General features: G+C 54.6%; 1 protein-coding gene across 1 annotated transcript; it reads right to left on the bottom strand.

Moving 5' to 3' along the window:
• Positions 1–613: 613 nt before the first annotated feature.
• Positions 614–11,285, bottom strand: CFAP107 (cilia and flagella associated protein 107). The gene is made up of 4 exons (XM_062193094.1): positions 11,175–11,285; positions 4,538–4,651; positions 2,594–2,771; positions 614–795 (listed from the first exon to the last, which is right to left on the bottom strand). The coding sequence occupies exons 1-4, from the start codon at positions 11,283–11,285 to the stop codon at positions 614–616; spliced, it is 585 nt and encodes a 194-aa protein (XP_062049078.1).
• Positions 11,286–14,667: the final 3,382 nt, after the last annotated feature.

Genomic DNA, 14,667 nt, shown 5'->3' with positions numbered 1-14,667 from the left:
ATCCTGAAAGTCAGAGAGTATGGATTAGGGCTGGGTCATTCTCAGCCCGAGTCTGACCCGCACGTGGGTGGGTGAGAACAGCGCCCATTCCTCTGTCAGGAGAGCCACCCCATTCCCCACCCACCCACCGGAAGTGCCCGCCACCAACTCCTTAAAACACCCGACAGCTCAGAGGTGGGGTGAGGGGCGACACTTTAGGAGGGCTCAGGGGTGTCTTCCCCACCTGGCACCTGCAGTGGCCGCCGCCCCCCTCCTGACCACACGTGCCCCAGACCCCGAGGAGTCTCCAAGATGAGCCTCCGAGGCGGATCCATGTCTTCCACTGGGCCAGGGGCTCCCTGGGGGCACCTTCCAAGTGGTGAGCACAGGCAGGAGCCACAGGACCCCTGTGGGCCTCAGTTTCCCCTCCTGCGGAATGAGGGGTGGGACTTAAGGACCTGTCCGTCTTCTGCACCACATGGCCCTGCAGTAGAGTCAAGGAGCTTTAATTGTAAGGTGGAAAAGGAAGCCCGGGTCTCAAGACGTGGCCTGGGGTCTGGGCCAGGTCTGCAGCCGTTGGCCATCTGCGGGTCCCCGCTAGGCCCTGGCTGGGCCACCGGCAGGGCGACACTTCTCAGAAGTGTGGGATGGGGTGCAGGCGTGGAGGGGGGACAGGGATGGCGTGCTCCCGCCTGGACATGGCGCACAGCGGTGGCCTGGGGTAGGACGAAGTGTAAACGCTCTCCCTCGGGCTGGCCTTGGACGCCAGCCAGCTCTGCCTCAGCCGCTCGTAGAGGCCGTAGTTGGTGGGGGGTGCTGCAAGAGAAGCGGGGTCTATGTGAGCAGGGCTTCGGTGAGTCCTGCCCCAGCTGGCCACGAGGATGGCGCCAGGGGCCCTGGTTTGCCAAGGCTGCTCTGGCAGGGACCGCGGAAGGCAGGGCACCAGAGCGAAGCCACAGCTTTGCAGGAGAGGGTCGCAACCCAGTGCGAGAGTGCTCAGGACAGAGACCCTGAGGACGTGAGTCCCGCCGCGTGGTGGGTAGCCCTGCAGGCCCTGGGTAAATGTCCCACCCTAGCAGAGAGGGGGTGGTGTGGGCTGCACCAGGGACACCAAGAAACCCAGGCAGGGGCAGGCATTTGGCACAATGGTTACATCACCACGTGGGACACCTGTATCCCATACTGGAGTAGCTGGTTGAGTCCTGGCTATTCCACTCCTGATCTGGCTTCCCACTAATGCACACCCTGGCAGGAAGATGATGGCTCAAGTACTTGGGTCCCTGCCACCTGCACGGGAGACCCAGGGCAAATTCCAGGCTCCTGGCTTTGTCCTGGCCCAGCCCCAGCCGTTGCGGTCATTTGGGGAGTGAACCAACAGGTAGAAGAGTGCCCTCACCCCCGCCTTTCAAATACAAATGAAAATAAGTAAATACAAAAATTAAAATGAGGAGGAGGCAGCCACCTTGTGCGGCAGTGGCTTAAGCCACCACTTGTGACGTCAGCATCCCATATCAGAGTCCCGGCTGCTCCACTCCCAATCCAGCTCCCTGCTAGTGCTCCTGGGAAAGCAGTGCAAGATGGCCCAAGTGCTTGGGCCCCTGCACCCACGTGGGAGACCCAGATGGAGCTCCTGGCTCCTGGCTGCAGCCTGGCCCTGTCCCAGCTATCGGAAGCTCTCTTTCTCTGTCTCTCTCTCTCGGTCTTCGCCACTCTGCATTTCAAATAAACAAATCATCTTAAAAATTTCTGAAAACCCATGCAGCAGTGTGGAGGGAGGGACGCTTGGGCTCTTGACCGAGGTCCCTTTGCAGGGAGAGGCAGAACCACAAAGAGCCGGCGATGCTCCGAGTCCCAACTGGGGCGTGAGTGACGTGTGATGTCTCCTACACAAGCCCCCTTGGAGTCTCGTGACTTGGGCGGGGCAGGAGGCATCCACTCCCCTCGTGGTGCCCGATGAGGCCCTCCCTAGTCCTGCTCCACACTTCCTTACAACTTGTCCACGTACCACTCCCTCCCCTGCAGGATGCTCTCCCCCCAGATGCCTGCACAGCTCCCTCCTGCTCAAGCCGACTCTGGCCTCCAGAATGGCCATCCCTCTTCATCCCCAGGAGGCCTTGTGGACCAGAGGAGGGTCTCAGACCCCCACTCACCGGCTCGCCATTAACCATGCTCTTCTCACAGCACATCTTCGTGCCTGAAATCCGCTTACGTCCCAGACCTTGAGTTATCTTATTCATGAATGGGGTCTTATCTGCTCCCGGGAGCAGACGTTCCTCGGTGCTTGTCACCAGTGTGTCGCCAGGCCCTACCGCCGGGCACAGCGCCCAGGAAGTAACCCATCACCGTTCTACCAGGGAGAGTGCAGAGCTATCCCAGTCACCTGCACTCCAGGTAAATGACCCGCTCCCCTGCCCAGGTTCGGGCATCTCTACACAGCCCTCTGCCAAGGGGAGGGGATAGGCGGGCACGGGGAGGTGGGACCAGGGCTCCTTTCCCTCCAAGCTCATCTCCCTGCTCAGCGGAGCAGGACCCGTGCAGCTCGCTCTGCAGAGCGGCCACACCTCAGCCCTGGGCGTCCGGGCGCCCTTCGCGGAGCCGTGCGGAGGCAAAGTACCGAGAAGTGGGAAGTCAGCCTTCTCCGGCAGCCACAGCAGCTTCTGCGCGCTCCAGGTGCGCAGCGGCGGCAAGCCGGGGTTGTAGTTGTGCCGGTTGTAGTGGTCGTCATAGGTGCTGATCAGGCAGCGGTGCCGGGGCTCCTGGTGGTGGGTGATCAGGTGCTTGTACGGGAGCCCCTGGGAAGACAGACACGGGGACGTGTCACCAACCACAGCAGGGCAGACCCCGGGAGAAGTGGCCTCCCGGGGCTGGCGGTGAGAGACACGACCCTGGTTCCAGGAAGTTCTCTGTGGGTGCCACCGCCAGCCCTGGACAAGTCCATGCTGCCCCCCCCCCCCCCCACAATGAGCCGTGGTGGTCGGGACGCCCGGTGGGACGGGAGGAGTCGGAGGCGCCCCGCTTTGCATCCCCACGATCTGGAATCCCAGCCTGGGAGAGGCCTCACCTCTCACCCAGCACCGGGCCTATTTGCAAGGCTGGTGGGAAGGTGGCAGCCACCAGTTCCTGTGGGAAGACCGGGCGCCTGGCCGTAAATCGCCTGCCTTGGCGAAGGATTTACGACTCCCCCAGCTGGAGCCCAGGGCAGCGGTGTCTTTGGGGCGGAGTTATTTATGGTGAGGAAAGCAGCCACCACCCCCTGGCTCTGGGGCCCTCGCCTGAATTGACAGTTTTCCTAAGAGAATCCTCTCGGCCTGGAAGGGAGCGCTGGGGGCCTGGGCTGATTTATGGCAGGACGGGGCTGGGGGCCACGCCTGCTCTCTTGTCTGGAGCTGACAGGAGGTCTGGGTCTCCTGACGCCCACAGACTCCGGCTGCGCCCAGGATTTCTGGTGCCATAAATCAGTCAGACCACAACTCCAGAGGGCGCACGGGGGCCCAGCCCCAAGATCTGCATCACCAGGCGCCCCGTGGCCTTTCCCTGCGGCCAGGTTTCCCATCCACGTGGGGCACAGGGGGCCAGGATGGGGCACAGGGTGGCGGGGAGGGGCGGGACGAATTCTCTGGTGCTTTCTCGTGGTCTTGTTGACTGGATTGATTGTGTACCTGGGACACTGTATTCAGATACGTAAGGGGACAGGTACGGGGACAAGTGCCCTGGAAGGGCAGGCAGGGCCACCCAGGGGTGGGAGGTGGGGGGACCAGGTCAGCAGGAGGACCAGCACCGAGGGCCCAGGCCTTTACTGAGCTCGCCAGGGGAAGGGGAGTAGGCGGGAGCAGGCTGGGACCACAGACTTGAAAGCCGTCTGCAGGCTCTGGGCTGGGGATGGTGTCTGGCTGTCCTGGCCCTGGCCCAGCCCTGGCAGGAGCTGCTGTGTGGCAGGCAGGTGGAGGAGGTGGGGGGGGGGTGCGTGTGGCCAGCACAGAGCTCAGAGCCTGCTGCTGTCCCGCACACAGAGGAGCAGTAGACAGAGGGCACCTGAGGTCTGACTTGGCCGGCAGTGACCTTTCGGGTCCCTTGCCACGACGCTGCTCACGGCTGGACACACCTGTCCCTCCTTGGGTGTGGGGGCAGCACCCTGCTTCCTGATCCATGTGGCTGGGACACAGCACGATGTGTAGACAGGTACCCCAGGCATGAGGCGTGGGCTGGGCGGGAGGCAGGGGCACAGTGGACAATAACGGGATTACTGCCCCGGCTCTGGGACCTCAGCCCCAACCTTTTGTGGCTCCCAGCTTCCTTGGCCGCACTCTGTGGGAAGCGTGCGACCCAGGTACTGGGGTACGGGTTGGCGGGGGTGGGGCTGTGGCCAGTGTGGGTCAGACACGTGGTCTACCCTCACCGGGAACTACGGGCTACTGCAGTCGGCAGCACCTGCGCCGAGAGGGATCCATGAGACTACTCTCATTTTCCCAGGAGGATTCCAGACTTTGAGAAGCTGTGAGTGGCCCCTGAGCTTCGGGAGGGTCCCAGACCCCAGTGCGGGACCCCTGCTCGCCCTCACCTCAACTTTCCTCTTCCCGTACCACCTGGAGATCAGGTCCGGTCTGTGGCCCGGGATGGGGACGTACTCTATTCGGTAAAGGCTCTGCGGTGTCTTCTCGGTGGCTCTGGTGAACTGAGGGAGACCAAACGTTGAGGAAGACCCCTGAGGTCTCTCCGGGACCCTCCCCCCATGGAGCGCCTGGCAGACGGGCTGAGGGTGAAGCCGACCTCCCTGTCCACATCCCTCGGGAAGGCACCCCTGGCTCCCCTACCCCCTTCTCCCGGCCCCCACCTGCTACCTTCCTCACCCTTGGCTCCTCTCTCCCACTCACCGCCTCCCTCTCTTTTGCCTCTGTGTTGCTCGCTCTCTGTTTCCATTAGATTATGCTCCTGATTGGTTCTCTTAAGAGGTAATGTGGTCAAGTATGCACACCAGACAGCTTACCGTGAGGCCATTTCTAACACACGGTTCAGGGGCATTAAGCACTTTCACATCTCTGTGTAGCCATCACCACCATCTGCCTCCAAACTTGTCTCCCAAAACCGAACCTGTGTGCTCACTAAACACGGAGTCTCGACCCTCCCCCTTCCCGAGCCATCGCGCCTCTCCCACCGACGACTCTCCACCTCTGTGAATGTGTCTATTACAAGTATCTCACAAATGCAATCATGCAATGTTTGCCTTTTTGTGCCTGACTCATTTCACTCAACATAATGTCTTTGAGACTCAGCCACGTTGTAGCAATCACCATAATTACTTCCTCTTCAGGGCTGCATAATATCCCTGTGTGTATGTGTGTGTGGCATCTTATTTAACATCCATCGATGGTACACACCCTTGCCGGGTCCTGTGGACGATGTTGCTATGAAGGAGTTTTTTTGAGTCCCTGTTTTCGATTCGCTGAGGTCTATACCTGGAAGTGGCATTGCTGGATTGTATGGGAATTCTGTGTCTATATTTTAAGAACTGCCATATTGCTACCCACAGTGGCTGTGGGTTTTATATCCCATCAGCAACACACGAGAGTTCCCCTTTCCTGGCATCTTTGTGAACACTCTGACTTCCTAAGGGTGGGAGGTGGCATCTCCGTGTGGTTTTGACTTGCGTTTCCCTAACGATTAATGGTGTTGGACGTTTGTTCATGTGACCATTCTTAGACATTTGCAGCTCTTCGCTGGAGAAATGTCTACTCAAGTCCTGTGCCTATTTTAAAATCAGATGGCATGGATATTTGTTGTTAAGTTGTGGGAGTATTTTTATATATTCTGGATATTAATCCTTTATCAGAAATGTAATCTGTAAATATTTTCTCCCATATCATTGTTGCCATTTTTATAATGTCCTTTGATGCAAGAAGGTTTTTCTTTCTTTCTTTATGTGAAAGTAGAGTGAATGAGAGAGACAGAAGGGGAGAGAGAGAGAGAGAGAGAGAGAGAAGGGGAGATAGAGCGAGAGAGAGAGAAGGGGAGAGAGAGATAGAGATAGAGATGAGAGAGAGAGAGAGAGAGAGAGAGAGAGAGAGAGATCTTCCATTTGCTGCTTCTCTCCAAATGACCACAACAGGTAGGTCTGAGCCAGGCTGAAGGCAGGAGCCAGGAACCCCATCGTGTCCCCACACAGGTGGCATGGCCCCACGTACTTGGGCCACCTTCCACTGCCTTCTCTGCACACTAGCAGGCAGCCGAACTGGAAGTGGAGCATCTGGGACTCAAACCAGCGCTCTGACGTGGGATGCCAGCATAGCAGATGGTGGCTTAACCAACCGCATCCCAGCACCAGCCCCCTTATTTCTATTTCGAATGAAGTCCAGTTTATCTGTTTCTTCTTTTGTTGTTTTTACTTTTAGTGTCATAACCAGGAAATCATTGCCAACGCTAACGTCGTGAAGGCGTTGCCCTAGGTTTTCTTCTAAGAATTGTGTAGTTCTGGCTCTTTAGTCTAGGTCTGTGACCCTCTTGTTAGCAGGTGTCCAGCTGCATATGCTGTGTGTGGACGTCCAGCTCCCGACACTGCCTGCTGGGGACCCGTCGTTCCCATGGAGTAGCCGTGGCACCCTTGTTGAAAATCATTTGACTGCGTTACCAGTTTTTTCTAAGCTCTCTATCTTGTTCCATTTGTCTATGAATCTTTCTGTCACCATCCCAGCGTCTTGATTGCTGTAGGTTTGTAATGTTTTTAAATCAGGAAACGTGAGTTCTCCAACTTTGTTCTTTTTCAAGGTTGCTCTGGCGATTTCAGGCTCGCCTGAATTTTAGGATAGAATTTCTCCATTTCTGAAAAGTAAGTTAATAGGGTTTTAGAGGTATTGCATTGAATTTGCAGATATTTTGCACAGTGCTGAGGTGTTAGCCACGTGAGTTCTTCCATCGTGAGCACAGGGTGTCCAGGCGTCACTCCGTTTATTCGTCGTCTTCGGTTTTTATCGTCAGTGTTCTGAGCTTCCAGGGTAGAAGGCTTCGTCTCTTCAGTGGAGTCTGCGCTGGAGTCCTCTGCTCTTTCCCACTGTATTGTGAGGAACTGGATTTTTTTTGTTTTGCTTTGTTTTAAGAATTTAATATTTATTTGAAAAACAGTTACAGAGAGGTAGAGGCTGAGAAAGGGAGTGGAGAGGGGGGAGAGAGAGAAATCTTCCATCTGCTGGTTCACCCCCCAGATGGCCACAACAGCCGGAGCTGCACCGATCCAAAGCCAGGAGCCAGGAGCTTCTTCCGGGTCTCCCACATGGGTGCAGGGACCCAAGGGCTTGGCCATCTGCCATTGCTTTCCCAGGCCATAGCAGAGAGCTGGATCAGAAGTGGAGCAGCCGGGTCTCGAACCGGCGCCCATATGGGATGCCAGCACTTCAGGCAAGGATGTTAACCTACTGTGCCACAGCCCCAGCCCCCTTATTTATTATTTCTAACAGTTTCTGTGTGTCTGTGAGAGAGAGAGAAAGAGAGAGAGGAAGGAAAAGAGAGAGATCGATCTTGATTTTTAGGGTTTTCTATGTATCAAAATCATGACATTCTTCCTCTCCAGTGGGATGCTTGCCTGTTTCTTTCCTAATTGTTGTGGCTGGAGCAGAAGGGGAGGACCTGCCCCGGAGAGGTCATTGTATCCCAGTAAGAACTTTAAAAATAAATCCTGATACCAACTTGAGTTGCATACAAAATTCTACTCCTTTATAGCTCTGCCTCCCCTACTTCATGTTTTTAAAGTGTCAAAAACTATATCACTATATACTGGGTATACATGTATACAGAACCTTGTATGCATTTGTTTTCTAAATTCTGTAGCAAATAAAGAGTGAAGGTCCCGGCGCTGTGGCGTAGCAGGTAAGGCCACTGCCTGCCGTGCTGGCATCCCATATGTGCGCCAGTTCAAGTCCCGACTGCTCCACTTCTGATCCAGCTCTCTGCTATGGCCTGGGAAAGCAGTAGAAGATGGCCCAAGTGCTTGGGCCCCTGCATCCATGTGGGAGACCTGGATAGAATTCTTGGCTCCAGGCTTTAGCCTGGCCCAGCCCTGGGCCATTTTAGCCATTTGGGGAGTATTCCGGCAGATGGAAAAACCTATTTCTCTCTGTGTCTCACTCTCTCTCTAAAACTCTGCCTTTTAAATACACAAAATAGATCTTTTTAAAAAAAGACTCTCTTTTGTCTCTGGCTTTCAATTTGAATATAATCTACATCAACGTGGGTCTCTTGAGAGTTACCCTGCTAGGAGGTCATTGGGCTTCTTGGATTTGCAGATCCATGTATTTGCTCACATTTGGGGGGATTTTTTACCATTATGCTTTTTTTAAGATTTATTTTGTTTATTTGAAAGAAAGAGTTACAGAGAGAGAGGTCTTCCATTCGCTGGTTCACTCCCTAGAAGGCCGCAACGGTCGGAGCGGCGCTAACCCGAAGCCAGAAGCCAGGAGCTTCTTCCGGGTCTCCCACGCGGGTGCAGGGGCCCAAGGACTTGGGCCATCTTCTTCTGCTTTCCCAGGCCATAGCAGAGAGCTGGATCAGAAGAGGAGCAGCCGGGACTAGAACCGGCGCCCATATGGGACGCCGGTGCTTCAGGCCAGGATGTTAACCCTCTGCGCCACAGTGCTGGCCCCTGACCATTATGCTTTCAAATAATCTCTGTGCATCTTTCTCTTTCTTCTCCTCTGCAGTTCCCTTAATGAACAGACTGATCGACTAGGTGCTGTCCCAGAAGTCCCTTGGGCTTTGTTCTCGGGGGCTGCCTGATTCTGCCATTGAACCCCTCCATTCAGTTTTCCAATTCACTTATGGATTTTCTACCTCCAACATTCCAGCTTGGTCTCTTTCCGTAATTTCAATCGTTTTTCATATTCTCATTTTATCCGTATGTTGTCCTCTCAGTTTCATGTAGTTCTTGGGTTCTCCTGTAGGCTCTTTGTGCATATTTAAGTACTTCGTGGAGAGTTTCTGATACTTTATTTTCTTCCTTTGGATGGACTCTGCTCTCCCACCTCTGTATAAGCCTGGCGATCTGTTGAAAATGGGGCATTTGGGCCGGCGCCGTGGCTTAACAGGCTAATCCTCCGCCTTGCGGCACCAGCACACTGGGTTCTAGTCCCGGTTGGGGCGCCGGATTTTATCCTGGTTGCCCCTCTTCCAGGCCAGCTCTCTGCTATGGCATGGGAAGGCAGTGGAGGATGGCCCAAGTCCTTGGGTCCTGCACCCCATGGGAGACCAGGAGAAGCACCTGGCTCCTGGCTTTGGATCAGCGTGATGCGCCGGCCGCAGCGGCCATTGGAGGGTGAACTAATGGCAAAAAGGAAGACCCTTCTCTCTGTCTCTCTCTCTCACTATCCTGTCAAAAAATAAAAAAATAAATAAATAAATAAATAAAAAAGAAAATGGGGCATTTGAGGAAACAGGAAACAGTCTGCAGATTGCCTCCGTGAGAGGGAAGAATTTTTCGAACTATTAGGTCACGTTCTGAGTCTTGGGGTCAGCCCAATATGAAGTTGAAGGTGTTCACAGGCCCCCTCTGGGTGTACAGCTTGCCTGGACCTGTGCGTGCCTTTTCTGACTCCCTCACATACATGGCTGCTTTTCAAGGTCATCGTTTCCCCAGGAGTCTCGCCCCTCCTTCTTGGCGTTTCTGATGTCCTGGTGAACTCTTCCACCCGTGATCTCATCGCAGTCTGCAGTCCCCGGTCAGCTTCAACGGTTTACGTCTGACTCTGCTTTCCACAGTTGTCCCCACCTGGGGTCTGAACTCTGCCCCCTCTTCCCCTTCTGAGCTGCAAGTTAGATGAAACCAAGGCCAGTCCCTCAGCAGCCCCGGACAGGTTAGGATGCTCTTCTACACCCTCCGGGCTTGAAGCGGGGACCTGGGAACTGGGGGAGCCACTTCCCCCAGAGCACATGTACCGTGCTGTGCTGTGGGGGGGGGGGGGCAGGGCAAGTTAAAATGCCGTGGGAATTCCTAGCACTGACAACCGCTTCTGGTTGAGTGGGGCATTTGATTAGCCACCGTGGACTCAGACTGTCTTCTAGAGCCCACGCACATTTTGGCCAGTGTTTAAATGTCTCCGGGGAGAATGAAGACCCAGACATCTTAGCCCACCATCTTACTGACCTCCCTCCAATTCTACTGTCTTGATGCCATCTCCTTTAGGTGTGGAGAAGCCCACACCATCCCTGAGTCCAAGCACTGCCCGGTCAGAGTAGCCTACCCTCAGAACATCCCTCACACACACCTGCTCCCCAAACAAAGCCAAGCACAATTGGAGCTGATGATGGCCCAGGCCATGCCCGGTCCGAGGGGTGGTGAATGCTCACGTCCTCTGTGAAACAGCCTTTCACGCCTCCCAGGGGTCACTGTCACCCTTCCTCCCCCTTCCCCACACCAACGTTGCCGATTCTCTTTTACCTTCTTCTTGCCCATTTCCCAAGAAGATGTGAGGGTGTCTAGATGTCTCTGAAAAACTTGAAATGGCTTGCTGGCCACAAATGAAGATACCCAATTTCAAATAGGCCAAGTCAGGCAAAACATTTCTCAGTGCTTTGAAAGCACAAAGGATAATTCTGCCATTCTTCACTGCACAATAATAGCTCAGAAAGTCAGCTCTGTGTAAAGGAGCAGACTTGATAAGCCAAGCAAGGAAATGTAATTTGAATTATAAAATTCTTGCTTTAGTAAAAATTCCTTAGACAGTGAAAAAAAAAAAAAAAAAGCACAAAGCACCCCGAGGGCCTATTTGTTCCATTTTGAAAGGAAACATTGAAATGCACAGGCAGGTGAGATTATGTAACAGGTGCCAGGGAGCAGTAGACAGCCCTGGACATCAGTGAAGAGAGCGCCAAGCCTGCCTCACAGGTGCCACTTTGTGGAAGGAGCCAGAGCAGGAAGAGCAGACGTTCTTCACACCAAGGTTCAAAGGAACCGGGGACCAAGGAGATCCAGTCGCCTAGGAACACTCCAGAGAGTGGACTGACGGACACAGCCCCAGCCACACTTCTGCATGGTATTTTCAAGCTGAAGTGGGGACCCTGAGGACTGCTTTATGTCGCCCCTTACCTAAAGCACAAAGACCCCAACGCTGGGTTTTTAAGACACAGCCATCTGCTGCCCTCGATTTCAAAGCAGTGATGAACTTGACTCCCCGTCAGTCCCCCGGGAGCCCTCTGCCCAGCCCCCACCCCCTTACCTTCCTCCTCTCTTCCACCCAGTTTCCCGTGAGCACTCTGGTCGAATACTTGGTCTCGATCTTCCAGCCTGGTGTAGAGAGTGACTGTGGATTTACTGCAGTCAGGAACATGCTAAGGCTCTGTCGCAAGTGTGAGAGTCCAGGGAGCAAGGATGCTAGGAGTGGCTGAGTCTGGGTGCCTTGCGTTGCTGCTCGGTTGCCCTCCTGAGTGAGTTGGGGATGACACCTGCTACCTCCAGGGAGCAAAAGGGCCTGAGAGTCCACTTTTCAGCCTCCAGGGGGCGGTGCCGTGATCTTGGATTCTCTACTGTTGACTGTCTCCATGGTGACAGGCGCTGGGTATAAATACTTTAGGGGAGCGAGCAGCTGATTCTGCAGGGGTGAAATCGAAGCCATGAAAGGAATCAGACCAGCAGTCTCCACCACAAGAGCCGTCACGGAGGCACTGGAGCTCCGGGGTTCACCCAAGCAGGACATGTCCTAGCTGGAGTTTGACGATGGGGTGAGTTGAATTCTACGACTGCTTGGCCAGCTCTGATGAGCTAGGCTGGTGCTAAGACACACACAGGTATTCACTCACTCAACCATTGCAGCATCACCGGGGAGCAGGTGCCATTACTGCACCCATTTTACAAATGAGGACACTGAAGTAGGTGCCCAAATCACACAGCTGCCACATAAGGAGCTGGGATTTAAATCCACTCTGGTTTAGGCCGAAACCACTGGGCTCCCATCACTGCCTGTTTACCGCTTTGCCTGAGGGGCTTTAGGAGAACCCTTTCTCTCTTTTTTAAAGATTTACTTACTTGGAAGGCAGAGTTACGGTGAGACAGAAAGATCTTCCATCTGCTGGCTCAGTCCCCAAATGACTGCGATGGCAAAGGGCTGGGGCAGGTGAAGCCAGGAGCCTAGAGCTCCATCTGGGCCTTCGACCCAGGCGGCAGGGGCCCAAGTCCATGAGTCTTCTGTTGCTTTCCCAGGTGCATTAGCAGGGAGCTGCCTTGGAAGTGGGGCCGCTGGGACTCGAACCTGCATTCACATGGGATGCCCGTGTTGCAGGCAGCAGCTTAACCCACTGCACCACAATGCCGGCCCAGAATTCTTATTTTTTGCTTGCACCGATACAATGTGGTTCATTCAGTAGAGCTTCATTGTATCCACAATCATGTCACAGCCTGTGCTTTGGGCGCTGACCTGGGGCTGCAAGGCATTAGGGACTACACCCGGGCCCCATCCCCACAGGGCTCAGCCCAATGGAACTAAGAATGTTATTTTGCTTATTTGTTAGCCACCCAGATACCCATTCTCAGAGGGCCGGGCCAATAGGCTATGGCGCAGCTGTGCTGTGAAGTGCTCTGCCTCTCGTAAATACGGTGACACTGCTGACAGCCCGTGCCTGAGTGACAGCTGCACGGCTCTGTGTGTCGTCGCTGTGCCTGGTGCAGAGGGAGACGTTGCATCCCAGTGGGCAGTTCAGAGATTGTTTTCCAAGGAATACCCGGAAGCTATTTGCTTTGGCTTAAAACTAACTTGGGGCAGGAAAAGGCCACTGGAGCTGTACCATCATAGAGTAACACAAATCTCTACTGGGAGTGACCCCCGTCTGGGCGTGATGGGAGCCAGGAAGAGGGCACATCCTTCCAATCACAGTGCGGGGAACTGTGTGTCCTGTATCACTGCATTTCCTTTTTATTTTTAAAACTCATTTATTTGAAAGAATGGCAGAGAGAGGTAGAGACAGAGAAAGGTCTTCCGTCTAGGCTGAAGCCAGGAGCCAGGAGCTTCATCCGGGTCTCCCACATGGAGGCAGGGGCCCAAGCACTTGGGCCATCCTCCGCTGCTTTCCCAGGTGCATTAGCAGGGAGCTGGATCAGAAGTGGAGCAGCCAGGACTTGAATCAGCGCCTACAGGGGATAATGGAGCTGCAGGCTGTGAGTTAACCCACTGTGTCACAGTGCCGGCTCCCGAGAGTTCTTAGCATCAGGCAAACGTGTGTGGGGCCTCCCTGCAAGGGCACCCCTCCGTGTCATTCGGCTTTGACATGAGTGACCCCACTGGTTCTTTTTTTTTTTTTTTTTTTTTTTTTAACAGGCAGAGTGGATAGTGAGAGAGAGACAGAGAGAAAGGTCTTCCTTTTTGTTGTTGGTTCACCCTCCAATGGCCGCTGCAGCCGGTGCATCGCGCTGATCCAAAGCCAGGAGCCAGGTGCTTCTCCCGGTCTCCCATGTGGGTGCAGGGCCCAAGCACTTGGGCCATCCTCCACTGCCTTCCCGGGCCATAGCAGAGAGCTGGCCTGGAAGAGGGGCAACCGGGATAGAATCCGGCGCCCCAACCGGGGCTAGAACCCGGTGTGCCGGCGCCGCAAGGCGGAGGATTAGCCTGTTAAGCCACAGTGCCGGCCCCCACTGGTTCTGACAGCTGTACACAGTGGTGGCTACGGCTGTCCTGCGCTCGGCACCTGTCTCCTGGCGCCCAGTACAGCCGCTTCTCTAGGGCAGTGGTTCCCCACTTATGGTCTCAGGAACTCTTTAGTCTCACAAAAATTGTTGAGGACCCGTGGTTTCCTCCTCCTCTTCCCCCTCTTCCCCCTCCTCCTCCTCTTCTTCTAAAGATTCATTTATTTAGCTGAGAGGCTGAGTGGCAGAAAGAGGGAGGAAAAGAAGAGAGACAGACAGAGAGACAGAGAGAGACAGAGAGACAGAGAGACAGAGAGAGATACCTTAAATCTGCTGGTTCACCTCCACAAATGACAGCAACAGCTGGGGCTGGACCAGGCAGAAGCCAGGAGCCAGGAGCTCCACCTGGATCTCCCACATGGGCGCCAGGGGGCCAAACACCTGAGCCATCCCCTGCTGCCTTCCCAGGCACATTAGCAAGGGGCTGGATCAGAAGCAGAGTAGCCAGGACTCAAACCTGGAGCTCTGATATGGGATGCCAGGCTCCGCTTGCCACAATGCTGCCCCTCCCCACCCTTTTGAAAACGTTCGAGCGTTCCACCCCGTGGCTTAACCTACTGTACTACCACGTCTGCCTCAGTACAGGAGACATTCAACACCTTGTTATACAGAAAAGGCTAGGCTAGGCTATGATGTTTGGTACATTAGGTACCTTAATGCATTTTCTTTTTTTTTTTTTAAGATCTGTTTTATTTATTTGAAAGGCAGAGTTACAGAAAGAGAGGGAGACACAGAGAGAGAGAGAGAGAGAGAGAGAGAGAGAGAGAGAGATCTTGCAGCCACTGGTTCACTTCCCCAAATGACTGCAATGGCTGGGGCTGTGTGAGGCTGAAGCCAGGAACCAGGAGCTTCATCCAGGTCTCCCATGTGGTTGCAAGGGACCAAGCACTTGGGCCATTGTCCTCTGCTCTCCCAGGTGCATTAGAAGGAAGTTAGATTGGAAGTGGAGCAGCCGGAAGTTGAACCGGCTCCCATGTGGGATGCCACTGTTCCAGGTGGCAGCTCAACCCACTGTGCCACAATGGTGGCCCTGTTAA

Source organism: Lepus europaeus, chromosome 5 (assembly GCF_033115175.1).
Source record: "Lepus europaeus isolate LE1 chromosome 5, mLepTim1.pri, whole genome shotgun sequence".
Lineage (NCBI taxonomy): Eukaryota > Metazoa > Chordata > Mammalia > Lagomorpha > Leporidae > Lepus > Lepus europaeus.
The sequence above is the reverse complement of the archived record's forward strand: the minus strand, read 5'-3'. Positions and strand labels throughout refer to the sequence as shown.